This window comes from Typopeltis vanoorti, chromosome 10, assembly GCF_054136105.1.
Source record: "Typopeltis vanoorti isolate ZY-2024b chromosome 10, IOZ_Tvanoo_1.0, whole genome shotgun sequence".
NCBI lineage: Eukaryota > Metazoa > Arthropoda > Arachnida > Uropygi > Thelyphonidae > Typopeltis > Typopeltis vanoorti.
Genome location: NC_143558.1, coordinates 77,641,700 through 77,654,301, shown reverse-complemented (window position 1 = coordinate 77,654,301; position 12,602 = coordinate 77,641,700). Strand labels below are relative to the sequence as shown.

The window sequence follows — 12,602 nt, the reverse complement described above, 5'->3', positions numbered from 1 at the left end:
GACAACTGAACATCTTTGGGATGAACTGAAGCATCAGGTGAGGTCAAGGGATGTCCACCCCACAACAGTCCATGATCTCATTACAGTCATTGCAGCAAAAGGAGGTCCTACATCTTAAGTGTGTGCCATGGCTGTTTGTTCCTCACACTATGGTGTCCATTGACTTCTTTTCAAGCAATGTATATTTGGTCAATGTTATTTTCGACCACTAAATACTTAAATAAGATAACTGAAATTGGGTTTTTATTGGTCATAATTTGATACAACTAGTAACTGACTAGTTTCGACTCTTTAACGGGTGGCTTCTTCTGGGTTAGATGAATATACACTATCTGATCAAAAGTATCTGGACACCCACTCGAAACTGTAATCAGGCTTTCCTTGTGACACACTTTCCAGTAGTGGACATTAATATGGGGTGAGTCCACCCTTTGCTTCTATGACAGCTCTAACTCTGCTGAGGACACTTTCTACCAGGTGTCGGAACATCTCTGGAGGGATGGCTGCACATTCTTCCTGAAGAGCTGTAGCCAGAGCAGTTCGTGATGTCCAGAGCCCAACAACCAGAGTGAAGTCGGCATTCTTCATCCCAAAGATGTTCTGTGGGATTCAGGTGAGGTCTCTGGGCCAGCCAGTCCATTTCTGGAATGTTATTATCTATAGGTAGCACTGCCATGCTGATACATATAATAGTCATCACCGAATTCATTTTCAACCATAGACCGTACACAACAGGTCAAAATGTCCTTGTACCCTTCTTCATTTAGATTTCTGTGTAGTGTTACGGGAGGGCCAAGTTCATTCCGTGAAAAAAAACCCCACACTATAACGCCACCTCCTCCAAATTTCACTGTTGGCACTACACATGCAGAAATTGTTCACCAGGCATTTACCATACCCACACCCTCTCATCAGACTGCCACATGGTAAAGTGTAATTGATCACTCCAAATCACACGTTTCCAGTTGTCCACTGTCCAGTGACATTGCTCTTTACACCACTGCAGGCATCACTTAGCATTCACAGGAGAAATGTTTGGTTTATGGGCAGCTGCTCGACCATGGAACCCCATTCCATTATAATCTTGACACACAGGCATGTGCTGGCTGGACAGTTAGTAGCACTGCGGAACTCCCAGGTGGTTGTTTCACTCGATGTCTTTAAACACAACCTACCCGACTGTGGTTTTGTTGTGGTTGTGCCTTCACGTTTCCACTTCACAATCACGTCACCAACTGTTGACTTGAGGAGGGTTGAAATATCTCTGACAGATTTCTTACTGTTGTGGCAATCAATAACTAGTCCATGTTCGAAGTCACTGAGCTCTCTTGACCTACCCACTCTGCTCGTACTTCTTATCACTGAACAACACACAGCTCCGTGCCTCCTTTTATACCAGTAAATGAGGTTGCAGTGACATCTAGATGTCAGTTTACTAATTACAGAGGAGGGGGGTGTCTGGATACTTTTGATCAGATAGTATATATATATCAGCTTAAAGCAAACGAGTTTAGATTATGAATCAATACATAACTGAAAAATGAAAAATACCGAATTCATAGGAACTGTTACATGATATAAATATGTGGAGCATGAATTCTAGCACTTGGTCAGTTATTGTTGAGCAGGTGTGTCCTGAAATTAAACTCTGATGTGTGGAGAGATCTTATGAGTGATTTCCAGCACAAAGGATCATCCCTTGGTTTCTGTTGAGGATGGCTTGTGAGCAGATTACTACTGCGGCTTCTTTTATGTTGGGGAGCTGTAGTCATCTTCTATGTATAGCATAGTACTTTTATCCCATTCAATGTTATGGTTAGTGTTGAAAAAATCGAATGCTAAACCAGAACTGCCATCTCTGTTGTTGTTGACGTCTCCAATGTGCTCTTTTTATCTTATTTCTAGACTTCTTGAAGTTTGTTCCGATGTAATTCTGGCCACAAGAACAAGTAATGTTGTAAACTTCAGGGTGTTTATTGAAAGCATTCTGGTCTTTAGAGGTGAGCATAACATATTCCGTACTGTCCTAATCGGTTTGAAGGCTACCCGAATGTCATGAGACCTTAGGAGGTTGGCAATTTTTTGTGAAAGTATGCCAACAAAAGAAATGGAAATTGAAGTCCTGTAATGAGTGTCCTGGATTTGCTGTGGAGAGGCATTGGAGAATAATATTCTTTTTTTTTGTTATCCATTGTTGGTTAATATAGAGAATAAAATCTAATTCTTTTGTTAATATTCTTTCATCTCTTATAATAGAGATCGTCCTGTTCTTCAGCATATGTATAATGCTTAATTTCTGTGAAATATGGTGTAATGAGGTGAAATGCAGGGTAACGACCTTGCCAGTCAGCTTTGTTTAGTCACGGTTTTAGTATATGCAAGTATTTTGAGGTGACAGGTATTATATGTTTTCTGTTCTAGTCTCAACAGGTTCATTGCAGTGTAGGAGTTAAAGTACTCTCCACTTGTTATTTTATTTCTGGTAGCCATGGCTACTGGTTAATTATATTATTCCTTTCATATTTGAACCTGTTTTTTGGTTTCCAATTTCATAGAGAATTTTCTTTAGTTATTTACTGTAAATTGCTTCTACATTTCTTAAGTCTCTTCACATAAAAATTTTCTTTTTTGTTTGATTATTTTATTAGCTTCCTGGATCAGGCAGACCATCTGACACTACAAATGAAACTCAGAGCAAGATGGATGAAGGATTCTCCAAGACTGCCATGTAACTGCTGAAGAACTTTAAATTTTGGATCCAAATGCCATGTAATATGAGTAATGAAATGAAAAAAAAAAAAAAAGATTAGGATTTTGAAAATTCATTGTAAATGGATATCTCAGCTACAATGAAAGAAAGAGAGATTCACCATTCATGATTGCTCGTATATGCTGCCAAAAAAAGAAAAAGAAAAAAAAACATTTTTTAAGGTGCTGCTAACCATTCCCAATATTCAGATTAGCACTGAGTGACTTATTTATTTGGTCCTGTCACTTTAACACTGACAGGAATTTAAAAAAAAAAAAAAAAAATAGAAACAATCAAGGTGAATATATATAGAAGAGAAAGTGTAGGTAACTCGTATTCTAATATCTTTATATAAAATTTAATATAATTATTATAAGTACTTCAGATTTCATTAAAAAATACTTTTCAGTCTGCCTGTATATTTAGCCTCATCCTTCAACCAAAATTTCAGTCAGTTCCTGTAGTGTTTGAGTTCTAACTCTTCCTGAAGGTGTTTTGTATGATGGTAGACTGACTGGTTTTCTCAAACCATGTTGACACTTTTGTATTTTATGATTGCATTATGTTGCTTGCATAACGAAATCATTTTCATAGAACCAACACGGACATCTTCAGAATATCGGTACAACACTCAGTGATATAGTGATATTTTTTTTTTTGGGTGCAATGACTTCTTATCCAAATCTGGAGAAACTTTCTCACATTATAACTTAATATTATTTTGATTGAAAGAATACATTGTGATACTTATCATATCACCTCACATGGCAGCTTTTCAAAAGTTTTCTTTTGAACTGCAGTGAATCTATATCAGGCTGGTCAAACCTAAGCATTACAAGGGTGGTCTGAAAAGTTCTCAGCCTGAAAATGAAAAAAAAAAAAAAAAAAAATGAATTTATAATTTTAAAATTATTTTTATTTTTCAACATAATCTCCCTTAAGACTAGTACATTTATTCCAGCGATTCTCCATCACCATTATCCCATCCCTGTAGTGGTTCTCAGTAAGATGAATGAATGAATGAATGAAAAATGAATTTATAATTTCAAAATTATTTTTATTTTTCAACATAATCTCCCTTTAGACTAGTACATTTATTCCAATGATGCTCCAGTAAGATTATCCCATCTCTAGTGGTTCTCAGTAAGATCTGCAAAATACCCCCTCTACAGCTGCAATCACCTCTTGATTTGAAGAAAAACACTGACCAGTGAGGAAGAGTTTTAGTTTTGGAAAGAGATAGAAGTGAGAGGGAGCCAAATCTGGGGAATAGAGTGGATGTTCCAACATTCATAGTGCAGATCCCTTAATTTTCCCATTGCCAAAACATCTTTGTAGGCAGGTGCATTGTCCCGACGAAAGATGATTTTTTTCTTATGCAAACCGGGTCTTTTCTCACAAAAATTTTTTTCGTGTAGTCTGGTTAAAAGATCAGAATAATATTCCCAGTTTATTGTTTTACCCTTTTCAAGATAATTAGTAAACAAAATGCCTTTAGCATCTCAAAACGCCGATGCCATGACTGTTCCTGCTAATGGAACTGACATTGTCTTCTTTGGCGCTGAACAACCAGTTGTTAACTGCTGTTTGAATTCTGGTGTGCAATGGTGAATCAAGTCTCATCCATAATAATAAATCGACGCACAAAATCAGTTTTATTCTTGTTAAAATGCTCCAAGCACTTCTCAGAGATTTTCATGCGAGTGCGTTTTTGATCTGCTGTGAGCAAGCATGGCACCCATCTTGCCAAAACTTTTTCATTTGCAATTCTTCATGCAGAATATATCCTACACATTCTTTTGAAATGCCTAGTTTCAGCAATTTCATGCACTTTGAATAGCCAGTCGTCCAGTACCATATCATGCACTTGATTAATGATTTCTGGTGGTGTTACACTTTTTTGGATGTCCTTCATGTGGATCATCTTCAAGGCTGGTACGGCCAATGTTTAAACTCGGCAGCCCATTTCTTAATTTTCACAAACGAAGGAGAAGAGTGCCCATAAACTTTTATGAACTTCGAATGAATTTCTTTTGGTGGTAAACCTTCTTTTGCAAAGAATTTTATAACCGCACGATACTCAATTTTATCTATTTCAAGAGATACAGACAACACTTTTGCTTCAGGCATTTTCATAAAACAAACTACTTGATAGAATGACTTGAAATTTCACATGGATGCTTATGACAGATGTACCAACTTAGAAAAAGAAAAATCTTGCCGATAGTTTGCCATCTATGGTTGAGGCCAAGAACTTTTCAGACCACCCTCATACTTTGAATGATGCTTGGCTTGTATGGAGCTCATTATATAATGTTCTGGTGCCATGCACATCCTGAACTGGTTAAGAGGATACATTGATATGCATTTTTCCTGTTGCATATCAACGTATCCTCTTAACTACTTCAGTTTATGTTACAAACCTGATCTTGCTCATTCAGGATTTGTTTTTTCTTTTCCTGTCTTTCTCAGCGCATCATTCTCCACCCATTCTATACTCTCCATTTCTTTGAAAACATTTTAACTACCATATTTTATAACTATATCCTCGTTAGTGAGCCATTTTTTAACTAATGATGGCAAATCAAATATGTGAATCAACAACAGAATAAAGCTATTAAATTTAGTTAGTTGACTAAACTTATATGGAATATGTGAGAAATTAACCAAAATATCAAACTAGCAATAATAAAGCAGTTAAATTAGAAATAGTTAAGAGCCTAGAGACAACAGGTAGGGGAGTTAGGAAACAATGTGAGGAGTGAGCAGATGGCATCAATAGCAGCATTATATGAAAATTGAAGATATTAGAAAAAGCCTTGACCTTGTTTGCATTCAGAAACGTATGAACAGAGCAAATATAAGGTGATTTGGTTATTTAAACAGAATGGAAGAGGAAAGTTCAGAAAAATGGGTGTTCGAATGCCAAGAAGGTTGGGGAAAAGGCTCGGAGGAAGCCAAGATCTGGGTAGATTGATGCAATTAAAAATAGCCTGGAAGACTTGAAATATAAGATTTGACAGAGCAGATTAATTTGGATGAAAAAATTGTTGATAAGTGGCTAATAATAATGTAAACAAAATCATGTAGTGATGTCACAATATCTTGTAGCCTCTTATACATAACCTCTTAGGATGTGTATACGGAATTTGATGGTAATGATTTTTTTGGTCACAATTTACTCACTTTATGTTGATAACAATGTTGCTGCCATTAGTGAATAGGAATAATTGATCTTCCAGCTTACACATATCTTTGCATCCAGTATAGTTTGTTTGTTTCACTTTGATTGTTGCAGTTCTTTCATTAATACAGTTATTTCATTTTAATAATTAAAAAATGTTGCTGATATTTTCAGTGGTTTGTATATATAGATTTAGCACTTATAAAATTTCTTTAAATACATAATTAAAAAAAAAAAAAAACGTATTTTAGGTCAGCTCGAAACTATTCCATAATGCAAAAGACTTTTATCTTCCTACTTTTTATGATTGTCATTCTTCCTTCACTTCAGCTAACAAGGTAAGTAATGCTTATTCATATGTTATACAAATTATTCAGATTCTTTTGATCCAAATCAATCTAAATCTAATTTTTTTTAATAGAATATATATAAAAACATTATCTGTTGGATGATATTTCCCTTTGAAACAGTGAAGATAAATATGTTATTTTATGCTGTAGTAAATCATGTTTTATGCATTTAAACTTGATAAAAATGATAGTGAGAATTGACTGTAGTAGTAATAATGTAAATATAATTGTTCAGTATTTTGTCCTATTTCTTATCTTCAAGGGATGTACATCAGGAAATAATGATGGTTAATCAAAACAGAGAACTATAAAGTACCTTAAGTCAAGGAGCAAAGCCAAGCCTATGAAGGTTTGACTTTATCACGTACTTAACAAGTGAACATACTTGTTAAACTTATGTGTAACAATACACATAATGTGAAATATGTTGCAGTAGGTGGGAAGGATTTTGCTACAGTGCTATGATGCTGCATTTTTCAACACTTACTAGTAAGTTGTGATATTTTCAACAGCAGTTTTTCAGCATCAGTGTACATGTTATTACCTGTATTGCATGATGTTTCATACGTTTGTTCTTTTCTGTGAATAAAAAAAAAGTACTAACTTTTTTTTTAACCCTTAGCCCAACCACAGTAATTAGTTAATACAAAAACCGACTTTTGAAAAAACTGGTTTTTGAATTTTTACAAAAAAAAAAAAATAATAATAATTAAAATAATAAAAATATTATTTTAAAATCCTTCAGTTTATTTAATATTTATGGAACTACAAAAATATAACAAAATAAAATATACTCTATACAAAACCAAATGAATAAAAAATAACTAAAATCTGTAAGTTCAGTAGCCAGTGAGAGAGAGAGTACTTTCTATTTCAGGCACTTTTGTATCTAGAATAAGAACAAGATTAAGTAATCGTTCAGTGGACATTTTATGTTTTTTGAAATTATATTTCCTGAAGAAAAATACTAAATGAAATAAAAATTTATATTTTGTACGGATTTTAGTTATTTTTGTTTTTTTTATTCATTAATTTTTTTTTATTTGGTTTTGTATGGAGTAATAAAATATACTCCATACAAAACCAAATAAAACAAACTATAACAACTAAAATCCGTACAAAATATAAATTATAAATTTTTATTTCATTTAGTATTTTTCTTCAGGAAATATAATTTCAAAAAACATAAAATGTCTGCTAAATGATTACTTAATCTTATTCTTATTCTAGATACAAAGTTGCCTGAAATACAAAATACTCTCTCTCACTGGCTACTGAACTTTGATCATTTTCAGACATCAAATAATAAATCTAAATTCTTTGTTCTTTTATTGGTTGCCTCAAATACTGAAAATTTGGCCTTCAGTGTCTTCGAATTTGATATTATTTCTTCAGGTTCCTCAAGGAACCTAGGAATTGATTTTTCCATGGCTTCTTTTAGAGCGTTGCCCTGATATAGTTTCTTCATCTCTGATAATCACTGGAAACAGATTCATTGGAATCTGTTTCCATACAAGAATTTGGATATTTTTTCCAGATAATGTAATATATCGGGTTTTGAAGACACTAGATTTCTTTGTTTATGTTTTGCAAATATAACAAAAGGGTTACCAATCCAACTTGTTTCTTTCTTGAATTTGTACTTCTAAAGCATATTAATAACTTGGAACTAATTTCAGTCTTTAAATTTTTTAGTTCATTTAACAGAAATTCAAATATGCCTTCACTTGTTAATAAATTGGCATCTTGCTGCCCTAAAGCCTCAGCTGTTAGACATACTGGTCGCAACACTTTAAGAAGCTCCATGGTTTTAGGACATTGAGCTTCATTCCGCATATGAGAAGCACCAATATCATTCAAAGCTAGAACAACACATTCTTTTAATGTTATAAATCTTTCAAACATGGCCTCTAAACTATTCCATCTTGTTTGGCAGTCAAGAATCAGACTTAGTTCCTTTCTTTTTTCTTGTTTTACATAATTCTGAATGATGTTATCTCTTACGGGAGATTTTCAAAAAATTTGCAAATTTTTCTAATTTGAGAAATTGATTGTTTGCAATTATCAGACAACATAAGGAATCCACAGTCATTATCTAGATCAAGAAAATTTTTAGAAATCTTCGTCATAGTCATCTTCACACTCTAAGTCATCTTCCAATTCCTCACTTGTAACATATACATCGGTTTCAAGTCAAAATGGTAACTTTTTAATTAAATAATTAATTTTTACATATTAATTAGTATCTAAAACCGGTTTTTTAAATTTAAAAACCAGTTTTCGAATTTTACAAATCTATCCAAAAAAACTGGTTTTTAAAACCAACAAACCTTAATAGTAATGTATTATCTGTAGATTTAGAATCTTTTATCTGTAGGATTATCACTTAAAAAAAAAGTGCTTTCAAACATAGTGTAAAAAAATTTTATAGTCAACTCTACTATAGCAGATCATTTAGCAAGCTAGTTGGCTGAGTGGTTTAGAGGTATCATCCCTCTGGTTCAAATCCTGCCAGAAGCATGGATGTTTGTGATTGTCTTTAGGTGGCAGATGAAATTCATTGCCAGGTGTGAGACTACATCCCACTTATTGGACATGTGAAGTGGCTTGAAAAAGTTTCATATTTGCTCTCAAGAGCAGTTTCTGGACTATGTAAAGAATACATAAAAATTGGGGAAAAAACCATAGCTCGGCCACAATACAAATGGACAATAGAGTTAAAACCTTCCATAGTTGGTGAGAAAAAATAAAAATCAGTAATCAGTATAAAAGTATTCTCTTTGTCCCTGACATTAGCTTAGTAAAAGTTGATTATCTTTAGCAATTCTTGATAAACTTTTGTACTGATATAATTTATTCTGTAGATCTCTCTATTAGCAGACATGTTTGATCAATAAATTACTTTGTTACAGTGCAAGAGCTTTTTTAATGTGGGCTATACGTCCTCAGAATGAAACGTATCGATGGGAGTAAGTATTATATAATGCTTTCTGTTATACCAAGATTATTTTTAGAAGTGCTTAAATATGTTATTTATTTATTATTATATTTATTTATTTGTAAAATTTAACTACTTAGCTCTCACATAAAATTTTAGTTTTAGATGTATTAATTTTGTAACTTCTGACAAATCTACCAAGGGTGTACAGACTAGGTTCCTTGCTTGGAGAGTGGTGAATAAGTGGAAATGGATTTCCAGAGAGAATTGTGAGTGCCCTGGTGGTGAATAGGTTAAGAGATTGGGGGGGGGGGGTGTATGACAGGTATTATGTAAATCAGGGGTCGCCAAACTTCTTTGACCATCGACCCCTTCAAGAGTTTCTTGACTTTTTATCGACCCCCCTCTATTTTACTATTATGTAATTATAATAGGACAAGCAAAAAAGACGCTTATGTGAGTTTTTAGATTGTTTATTTTATAGTTAGTGTTTATTGTATGTATAATATAGTATATATATTATTATATTACTGTTACTACTACTATTACTATCACTAGTAATATCACTGGTATATTACCAGTGATAATAGCAATAGTAACACCAGTGATAATTAATATCACTGATATTACTACCAGCCCTGCTCAACTCTTCAAAATAGAGAAGTTTAGTTCGTGAATGAATAACGATTGAATTATAATATGTATGTTGATGAATTTTAGAACATAACACTCACTTGTATGTCGATGCATAAAATTAGACTGGGATTAAATACATGTAAGTATAAGTAAATAAGAACCACGCACGTGTTACAATCTCGCTCCCGCCGTGCCGGCCAGGCAGGAACCACCAACATCCATATATTGGTAAATACATCAATTTGGCCTACTTGATTGGCCTCAATAACTATTTTCATGACCTTGCTCCATCTTACAGATCCTATTCATGTCACTGTTTGCACGATTCATCTTAATTGCGTTGTCATTCAGGATGGAAGTAATCCAAGTTAACCGAATTAAATATTACCCGTACAATGATGTCTTATATTTTTTTATCGACCACTTTGGCAACCACTGATGTAAATAATGGTTAATCTGGGTCTCCTGCAAGGACTCTTGCAGGAGACCCAGAGGAATCTTTGCAAGGAATCTTTGTAGACAGGCTTATACATTGGTTAGACATACTTCTAATTTTTTAGGAAATGACAACATAAACTATATTATTAATTATAAAAATTCTAATAACTACCTATATTTTGGCAATGTTACATTGCGATCTTCAGGGATCATAAAACAATGATATGTGCATGCAGGCACTAACATTAAGCAAATGAGGTTGAAGAAATGCAAATGAAGGTGGTCCTAAAGGTGCCCCCTAGCAGGCTAAATTGGGCTGTCTTGGCTCCTGGGCTACTGATGTTCTTAGAATGCAACTTCCCATATTTGGGGCAGTCTCATGCACCCAAATTTGTTGAGGTTTGGGAAGTTTTTACAAAGAATATGCTAATTCCAGCATATTCTGGTGGATGTCCAATGTGTGGTCAGCAAGTCCTGAGTGGCTGTTTTGGTAGAACCAGATGTAGCCCTTATGTTCAGATATCCTGATATTGGCTGTCCTGCCCGTTTGGCTGTAGTAGAACAGTTTGCAACTGCAAAGGACCTGGTATACTCCAGATAGGTCTAGGGGAAGTGGCTGATCTTTGGTGGAGCAGATAAGAGATGCCAATTTCTTATGTGGTTTGTAACTAGTTGTGAGGTCATATTTTCTTAGAATTTTTATTAGTTTTTCAGATGTACCATTCCAAGGTACATTCGGATATTTTTTATATGTTTAATAAAAATTAAATCTAAATATTTTTTTAGATTTATTGGAGGTTGTAGCCATTGGCTAAGAAGGTCTTAAGGATATAGTTAGGGCATTGTTATCTGAACTGATTAATTTTGCCCTGTTATATAGGGTTTTTATAATCCCATATTGTTGGGAGTGGGGGTGGTGTGACTGCTGGTGAATGTATCTACCTGTATGTGTAGGTTTCTGTTAACAGAGAAGACTAGGGATCCATCAGGCTGGAGTGTAATCATTGTCTAGGAAAGGGAAACTGTTGTTTTTTCTTTTTCTAAGGTAAACTGGATCCTGGAGGTGTTGATCAACACCCTAGGATCAACCTCCTAATTACCTTAATTATTAGGCACAAGTGTAAGGTTATGCATTTCAGGATGAAAAGATTATCAGCTGTAATACCACATTGGTGGAACTTTACTCCAGGAAATTGATGAAGCCAGAGGTTTGAGAGTGTTAGTGGATGATTAATACTCCCATTAGGAGTGTTAATTTATAAGCATTATGTAGTTATAGGAGGATAGTTATAGGATGATATGGAGTCATATCCTCATATAACTACATAAGTTTAGGAGCACATAGCAAAAGTGGCTGAAGCAGCTCATCAGATCACTTAGTTACTGAAGAATACTTTGGCAAGTAGGTTATTATTCCTCTTTATCGAGCCATGATAAGACCCTGTTTTGACTACTGCCCTCAGATCTGGGCACCAGGATTTCTTGGTGATGAGGAGGTGGAGAGGATCCAGAGACGAGTGACCAAGGTGGTAGGATGTCTATTGAATGAACCTTACAAAAACAGGTTGATTTGTCTGTTACAGAAACTGGTTGATAAGCAGAAAAGGAGTGATATGATTGTAACACAAATTACTGAAGGGTTTTTACAAGATTAATTCAGAGGAAAATTTTTAAAACAGGTCTGGTGGTGGTGGGAGAACTAGGGGCGATCCATGGAAACTGAAGTTAGCAAGATTGTTAAGACTAGGTTTTTTACTTGGAGAGTGGAATAGATTGCCAGTGTTTGTTGTGGGTGCCATGAATGTGAATGAGATGAAAGCAAAGTATAATAGATAACGTGCAAATGTTGGATAGTTTTAGACATGTTTAGGACCTATCATGATGAGTCTAGTGACTCCTTGGAGTTGTCCATAATAATGATAATAATTTACCAAAAGGCAATTTATTAAAAACACAATTAATCATAAAATGATTGATTGAACAACAGTTGATCAAAAAAGCAATTCATTTAAAGGCATTTCCTCAAAGAACCAATTTCTTGATCGACAATCAATCAAAAACCAGGAATTTATCGAAAAATTGCAATTCATTGAAACTACAATTCATGAAATGAATAGTTCATGAAAAATGAATTATATAAGGCATGTGGATTGAAGTCTATTTATCAAAAATAACTTTTCTATTGGATTAACTGTGATGCGTGTGAAGCTTGCTTACATATTATTATTGTTTCTTTTAGTGTTGCATGGTGATCAGCATTCATTTTAGAAATTATGGACTTTACAACCATGTTATAAATAACTTTTT

At 34.2% G+C, this 12,602-nt stretch overlaps 1 protein-coding gene across 3 annotated transcripts in view; it reads left to right on the top strand.

Annotated features, from left to right (window-relative positions):
• LOC150102528 (osmosensitive cation channel TMEM63C-like) overlaps nucleotides 1-12,602 on the top strand; it is a 491,876-nt gene that overhangs the window by 365,560 nt on the left and 113,714 nt on the right. For all 3 annotated transcript variants that reach the window (XM_090398766.1, XM_090398765.1, XM_090398767.1), the window contains exons 16-17: nucleotides 6,185-6,271; nucleotides 9,196-9,252. In XM_090398766.1, the coding sequence (XP_090254892.1) occupies nucleotides 6,185-6,271; nucleotides 9,196-9,252 (144 nt within the window). The remainder of the gene's footprint in view (nucleotides 1-6,184; nucleotides 6,272-9,195; nucleotides 9,253-12,602) is intronic.